This window comes from Malaya genurostris, chromosome 1 (assembly GCF_030247185.1).
Source record: "Malaya genurostris strain Urasoe2022 chromosome 1, Malgen_1.1, whole genome shotgun sequence".
Taxonomy (NCBI): domain Eukaryota; kingdom Metazoa; phylum Arthropoda; class Insecta; order Diptera; family Culicidae; genus Malaya; species Malaya genurostris.
The window spans coordinates 49,802,191-49,810,429 of NC_080570.1; the positions used below are offsets into that span (position 1 = coordinate 49,802,191).

The window sequence follows — 8,239 nt, forward strand, 5'->3', positions numbered from 1 at the left end:
ATTTTTTTTCATCTAACTATTTTTTTTTCGGTAAAGAACTCGAAAATATTCGACACGTATTTTCTATTTCAATACTAGCTGACCCGTCGAACTTCGTCTCGCAGAAAAAGTTTTTGTTCGAATTTATGTTCGAATGGACAGCAGAATTGTCAAACGACTAAATGCTTCACGTCATTTTTTTGGAAACGTAGTTTTTTTATGCTCCTTTGTTACCTGCTCGTGTAATCCACTTCGAAGTGTTAATATTGTTCTGTATTCATATAAATTGTTTAAAAGTTTAATTTTCATACTGAATACTAGAAAAAATAAATAAAACTCATCAATCACATGTCTCCAGACGTTTAATTAGTCATATATTCAAACGTATTCAATTATGTATAAGAATAAAATTTGATATGCAACCCGAAAAAGTGTAGGAAAACAACACATTCAACTCGTGATTCAAAAGTAATTCGTGTCTGCGCGTGGCTGTAAACGCTTGGCATAACACAGTTTTATTAAAAGTGTTTTTATCATATTTTCATACATTATAAATCTGGATTAAGTGAAAGAGTGTTACTCAAATAATCAGTGTTCCAGTTTAATTTTTGCAACTTACGACAATGCGAAGCCGAACGGAACTAGTCACAACTCAATTGGAAGGCTCTGAATTTGAGGAAGAGTCAGATTTTGAAGACTCAGAAGAAGATTGGAAACCATCCAAAGACGATCCGAAAGGAAAATCAAAAGTAAGTCCTGGACGTATAAAAAAAACTACAGCATCCAGCAAAAACGGCACGAAGAAGCGTGGACGTAAACCAATTAAAAAATCAAAAAAGAAAACTAATTCTGGCGAGGAAAACGATACAGACGATGAAAATTTCACAAAGCAAATGCCCACTCCAGCCAAAAAAGTAAAAAAAACGCCGAAGAAACCAGCCGACAATGTGCTTCAGACTGATCCAACAGCATCAACCTCTGAAGTTAAATTCGAACCAACTACATCCTCCGATAGTTCATCTAAACCACAGCCGCTTCAACGCAAACTAGCGACGCCCTTGAAAAGCTTTCCGGATAAAGGAGGATTTTTAACCCTGTATATTTTCAAGGGGGATATGAAAGATGGTATTTATAACAACCATGAGTTGTGTTTGTGGCGGCGGGATGGCTCGAGTTTATTACAAAAATTTTTGAGAGATAAATCGATCGCAACTGGTACTCCACAGTACAATTCATCTATGGTGTACTCATGCTGGGAGGATAAACGTGCCTATGAATACCTAGAAATAAAGGTAAAATGTCTTGAACAAGCTAAACAAGTTAGGGTAGAGTTGGTCGATGCCGAGGAGTTAGAAGCGAAATCAAGATCAGAATATGACAACTACGTGGCGGTGTACGGAGTTCCACCAGTGCGAACGAATTCTCAGAAGAGCGGTGACAACTCCAACAGGATTGCTGAAGATGAGGATGAGGACGAGGATGATGATGAATACGATGAACTAGAAGATGGAGAAGGGGAGGAGGAGGAAGAAGAAGAAGAATAAAATTTATCTAAATTCAGAATGAAATATCGATAAGAACTGTTTTAATAACTGAAACCTGTTTGGCGTAGTAACTGTTTTGCATGACATATTCATCCTTTCAGTAGTCTTTATTTTAAAAAAATAATGCGTTAGATGAGTGGATAAGTATTCTATATATTATAAAGTAAAATAAATTACAGAATGTGTCAGATTTACTGTATAATACCAGTAATTCTAAAAAAATCTATAAAAACTAATTCAACTATTTACTGTACTCGATAAAAATATTCATTGTTTTAAATGGAAATATCAACTTGTAGAGTGGTCAGAAATAAAAGTTTTTTTTTTGACATTACCAATTTAAAAAAAAAAAAAAAAAAAATGCTTCACGTATGCCTCCATTGTTTTACAATCAACGGGCTGCGACACACACACTCTTTAGCTAAAAAAAGGAGTATCACAAAAAAAATAATTTGAAATACTTATTTTAAAATTGAGCAAATGCACAGATTGTCATCTCATTCTTTGAGTCAATGAACTGAGCAGAGATCCTTCTCTAACGGTTGCGGCGGAATGGATATAAGGTGTCACGTTTTATGTGACTCTTGCCTCCGGTAATCGATAAAAATGCTCACTAACCATAATGTTGGATTGATAAACTTAACACAATGTTGCAGAGTTTCTCTTCTAGAGTTGTTCATTCGGTAGAGTAGGATATATTTACAATTTGGTTTTTAGCCCAAGTAACCAAAAGTTCTTAAAAAAGGATTTGGCTTAAGTAGCATACAGAACATTCCCAACAGTCCGTTTTTAAAGAATTACTCAAACTTGAATGTTCACCCGACGCAACAGAACAAACTTTGCAGAAGTTCCTTGTACAGCTTTAAAGCAGCGAGAAAGTTTTCTGGAAACATTTTCTGTACGTTCTAGTTGCTAAAAAGTACCACGCGTACATTAAGGCTCTAATAAAGTCGATACTTTTCAGGTACTGTGGAACTTTTGGTTCCTTGGAGAGACGACTTAAATTTTAATTTGATGTTTATCTTACCAATTTTAACATTCTTCACAGAATATGAAATAGAAAATGGCAGTCTCAATCCATTATGGTAATCATCTTGAACATTGATCTAATTGTCACTTATTATGTGTGCTTAGTGTAATCTAAAACATTCGAAAGTAGAATGCAAGAAGATCTCTTAGTTTGACCTTAGCGCTTCAACAGCACAATCTTTTCATTGATTCATTCAAAAATTTTCTAATTTTTTAAATTCGCGCTCACAATGATCAATATTATTCGTCTGATTTTATTACATACAATTCTTCAACTGGATATCAGAATTTTTCTTCTACCTGCTGCGGTCATACAGTCATATGCATTCTGTCATTAATTTATTTACCAAGCAATAATTTTGATACCCAATTAATCACGTATGCATGTGAAATCTCCACACAAAACTACCCTCATAGCGTTTTGGCTACCTGGGCAGCCATGGCCACCAGACGGCTACCAACATTGATTCAGTGACGGTTGTCAAATTCAATTTGACAAAACAAAGTCGCCTGTATCTAAGTTAGCCGAGCGTTTTCATCTTCTCACCTTCGCTGAAAATGTCAAAGATTTCAATGTGGAAAAATGCTGGTGGATATCGTTTGAGTTGTATATCTGGCAGCGGTGAGGCAGCCGGTCACCAGAATGTCTGCCAGCTATATTTTTCCAGCTGGCAGCGTTTAGTCAGCCATCTGGCAGCCATACGTATGCGGGTATTCGTTGCGCGCCAAACGATTTTTTCAACGATCTAGTGTTCTTTTCTTCAACGGTCAATCGTAGATCTAGCAAGCATTGGTAACTTTTTCAACGGAAAATTCTATTCTCCATACAAACCAATTTTATTGATTTTTCACACTTTTCCGACAAGTTTTCCTATTTTTTTTATGTACGAGCCCAGTGGGGGTAAAAGCTGTTTAAACAAAAAAATAATCATGTTAATCTATCCATCCGTTCTTACGTGATTCGATTACAATGTTTAATCTCTGCATTTTTATATATTGTGACCTTCGGGATTATGGTCACAATAAATCCCTGGTTATTGGGCCAGCTTAACCCAGACTACATATATTTTTTGTATTTTTTCTTCTCTATAATTAAGAAACAGTGTGAGGTCCACTTTCAGTGTTTGACATTCCTGTTCCTCGATTGTATCTAAACATTGTCAGTAAATGTCTAAATATGAAATAAATGTCAAGTCTTCCATGTTTACGTGTTTGAAGGATGTTTATTTTATGTTTAATAGCCTCGATTGGTGCCCTAAAACAGTTATTCAATTATATTTATTTATTTATTCCCTCATTCAGACGATTATTTATTTATTCATTTATGTATTTATTCATTCATTTATTTACTTGCCATTTAGTTACTTATACACTATTTAATTATTTACACATTATTTATTGATTTATATTTATCTATTTATTTATTTATTTATTTGTTTATATGTTGTTTTTCTTTGAGACAATTTAATCAATGTTAGGGTATGGTGGATTTATATATTTATGGTGGATTTATATATTTTCCTCCATTTCTCTGTATTTATTTGTCTCATTTTGTATATGTTTGAAATACGTTGTTCTGTTATTTGAAAGTTAATTTTCAAGATTAGATAATCAAAAATGGCTATCAGTCGCCCTACGTTTGACCAAGCGAGTGAAATGATCAATGAATGGTATTATGGGTTAAGAGTAGACTATTTGCACGATGATGAACTTGATCACGAATTGGTATCACGTTCAGTTGTTTTGACTGGTGATCTTAGTCTATCTAGAAAGCGAAAGTGGGTAAGAGACGCATTAAAGTCAGAAAAGGAGGGTCAGTTAGAAAACACGCGAAGAGTGATAAGCGATAGCGGCGGGGAGATGCAGATGTGTGTCCAAAAATTTAACGACATCAAACAAACGCTAGAAGCCCAGGTAGATGACGTATCAAAAAGTCAATGCATAGCAAGGCTTTTGCATATTGGCAAACGAATATCAATGTTACTGTCCAACTTACGAGGGTCATCAAATTTACACAGTAATCTACAGAACACACTCGTAGAACTGGTCGAAATAGTTAAAAGGCTACAAACCAAGTCGGAAGAGCCTGTGCCCGAAGGTAGCTTGGATGATGTTCAATATGAAGATCAAGAAAACGAGGACACATAAGCATTGCAAGTGGATTGCTTAGATATTTTGGATGAGACAAACGAGTCAGATGATCAAAACTTAGAGCAAATACCCCGTAGGTCGGTCCTTAGTGCAGATGACTTAGATTTGATCCACTCCCTGCAAGTCAGAATCACTGACTTGGAAGCAGAACTCAAAAGGGTTAAAATTAGCAGAAATGCTAGTACACAAACGTTTCAAGAACTAGACTTACCTCAACTTCACCAACTATCATACTCACCTTACCATAATTTTCAATATACAAACTCTCTGAACGTTTCTTCTCTATACTCTCGAGTCCCATCACAAATAACGAGTTACAGAAACCCCCATAATTCAATAAATATTCCCATCCAACAGTCTTTTCAAAACCCAGTTCCACAATCGTCAATTAAAAATCCAAACTCAAAGCAGCCCCCGGAAAGAAACTCGCTCGAATACGGGCTTAACTTGTCGACACATGCAGGGTTGTTACGGTCGCGCGGATTTCGCGGTTCTTGCGGATTTCACGATTTTCGTGGATTTGGCGAGATTTCTGCTAAGATTTTGATGCTGTGGCGCGGATTTCGCGCGAATTTCGAAAAACATCATTCCACAAAATTCTTTGCAAATTTTTGTAGCTTGTGAGTTTTATGAAACCCTAAAAAATTAAAGATGGGCGAACGTTTCAGCAATTGGTCGAGATGGTCGAGAATTTTCCCCTTGATAAAACTAAAATTTACTAGAAGGCGATTCTAGCCAATGTTTTCTTCAGTGGACAAAATTTCGATTTTATGCTTTTCGATCTCGAGTGATACAAGTTGCTATTTCAACTTTTTGCACTCAAGGTTATTGTGAGATGGAAGATATCGTCTCAGTGATAATACATTCAATAATGCAAAGAACTTAATAAAATGGAACGCGATTCTTCAATAATATGGTAACAAATTTTGTGTATGATAAAAATCGCATTCTTAAAGTAAAATTTACACGACATGCTTACGAAGCGAAGGCTGACAAAGGGGACGGGTATAGCGTGATGGGTAAGCCGATGCCTTTCACGCCGCCCGCCTGGGTTCGATTCCCAACCCCGCACATAGGGTCAGAAAGTTTTTCTGTCCCGAAGAGGCGAATGACATTAATGTTAAAGCCTCTATAATTGAAACAAAAAAAAAAGTCTGACAATAAAAGAAACGAAGAAGTTCTGGGATTCCATCCGTGGTGATAAGAAAGTGTTCTAATAGTTTGTTGGTTCCACTATCCAACATTTTCAATTGTTCTTCGCGTTCTGGAATGTTTCCTGAAATATGGAAAAAATCCTATGTGAACAAGGGTGTAGTATCCAACTACCTTGGAATTGTTTCTTTGTGCGCTTTATCGAAGCTGTTTGAAATCATAGTTCTAGAATTTATAACACATAGTTGCTCTGACTACATATCAGAGACTCCATGCCAAAGCTTTCAACTTCCCCTGCTGCGTTCGACGAAATCAATCATCACATAACGATCTCCAAGTTAAGTAGACTGGGATTAAACGGATCATTTTTCAATTGGCTTCGATCATATCTAACTGGTAATGAAATGATAATGAAAATAGGAGCCTGTTTAACCTCACCATGTGCTGTTACATCTGGAGTTCCTCAAGGAAGTCACCTTGGACCGTTCATAATTTTATTGTATCAACGATCTAAATTTTCCGATCATGTGCATGAAACTATCGTTTGCCGATGACTTTCGTATTTCATATTTCGAAATAGTTTAAATGCCACTAAATGCTCCGTCGTCTCTTTTTGTAGCAAAAAATCTGTATTCAAGTTCGACTATAATATGCCACAAACTGTTCTCGAACGCGCATCGTCTGTTAAGGACCTGGGTGTTCTGGAAACCAAGTTAAATTTTAAAGAGCACATAGAGCTTTCAATTTTTACAATTCGACTTCCGACGTCGTAGTTTTTTTTCGGATTCTCTATGTTAGAACTAATTATGGATATAACGAGCTCATTGCTAGCATGTGCCGCATATTTAAAAAATGTTTAAATTCTTTCGACTTTCATTTATCACGTAATGTTATCAAGAAATCGTTTCTTATGTTACTGTCTCATTAGATTTAGTTACTATAAAAGCACTAGATTTAAGGAAATGTATTATTTGGATGATTTGGATCTATTGATGCAAAAGATGAGGAGGTTTTATGCCTGCTGGAGAACAAGTTTGACAGAAACTAATTCCAGTGGGCTTTTCCCTGATCCAAATAAAAGAATAAAAGATGAGGAGGAAAAGAAAGACATTCAGAGTAAAATCTGATAACAGAAGAAGGCGCTATTATAATTGAAACTGAAATTAAAAAGAGTGAATCAGATCATCCTGATGTGGTCTACCTTAAAATTCTTCTTACCAAGTAGGAAATGTTTGCCGAGCAAAAAGATGTCGACGCAATAAAAATATTGTCGATAAAATCTGTTTCACTTCTTTCAAAATCACAAGTGTAAGCATTTTCATTTTTACATAAAAAACTATGACAAATACATGCGTTCAACACAAATGTATGTGGATAGCTTATTTTCGATACACTCTCTATCATACTGGGGTTGCTGGGGCATTATGCCTACGGCAAGCGAAATAACCTTTCCATATGAGAATCTGGCCGTTTTGTAAAATGTGTTTATATCAATCAATTCTCATCACTTCATTAAATACAAAATCATTGAAAATTATGTTCCCTGTTGTGTATAGATGTTAGTTTTTGTACAATCTTTTAGTTCAGTGTATAATTTGAAATTAGTTCACTTTCAAGAACTGTCAAAAGAGCTAAAATAAAGTTAGAAGATTTCGGATGCTGGGCATTCTCAGTTTGACCGTTAAACCGTATAGTTTAGTTTTTCCTTTAAAATGTTCATTCCGAAAACCTGCTGGAATACTTACCTGGTTACCTGTTGCTGGACCTGTTGGGAGTTCTCGCTGGTATACTTACCTAACCCGCTCTTGGACCTTTGATGTTTCCTCCGGTTGAAAGCTGAATTTGAAAGATAAAGTTTTGTAAAGGTGAGTTGAAATCCTAAGAAAGTAAAATAGATATTTAACAATGGCGACGAGGAAAAGCGAGTTCATTTGATAAAGCTTTTCTCTCTTTTACGGCCTCAGTTGCAAAAAAGAGTGTTGAAAAGTTACCGTTGTGTATCGATTTTTCTCACTATTAAGCAAATGCTTTGAATCCAGGTTATCTGCAAATCATACGTTAAAGAGTAAAAAAATATACGTAAGTAGAGTAATACATTTTACAAATTGTTTTCGGGATAATAAAATATTTCGCCATTTTGTTCAGTGGCGTTGGTTTTGCATTGTTCTTTTATTTCAATAATTTGCATGACAATGAAACTATTGTAAAAGCGATCATATTAAGAGTGTTTTTTTTAAAGGTTTTGGATTTCGACAGTTCACATATATTAAAGAACGCCAAAGGGTGAATCAAATAACGGATCGACGATTGTCGAAGATACAAGAAAAGAGGAAATTTATATACGTAATACGACGGCTAATTGGCTGGCGGCTGACAGCAGAAGG

At 35.6% G+C, this 8,239-nt stretch overlaps 1 protein-coding gene across 1 annotated transcript; it reads left to right on the plus strand.

Annotated features, from left to right (window-relative positions):
- Positions 1 to 275: 275 nt before the first annotated feature.
- Positions 276 to 1,798, plus strand: LOC131439231 (nucleolin-like). The gene has a single exon (XM_058610000.1). The coding sequence runs from the start codon at positions 603 to 605 to the stop codon at positions 1,521 to 1,523; it is 921 nt and encodes a 306-aa protein (XP_058465983.1). The 5' UTR covers positions 276 to 602; the 3' UTR covers positions 1,524 to 1,798.
- Positions 1,799 to 8,239: the final 6,441 nt, after the last annotated feature.

Excerpts from the sequence above, each read along its gene's own strand:
- LOC131439231 (XM_058610000.1), top strand. The coding sequence starts at position 603 with ATGCGAAGCCGAACGGAACTAGTCACAACTCAATTGGAAGGCTCTGAA.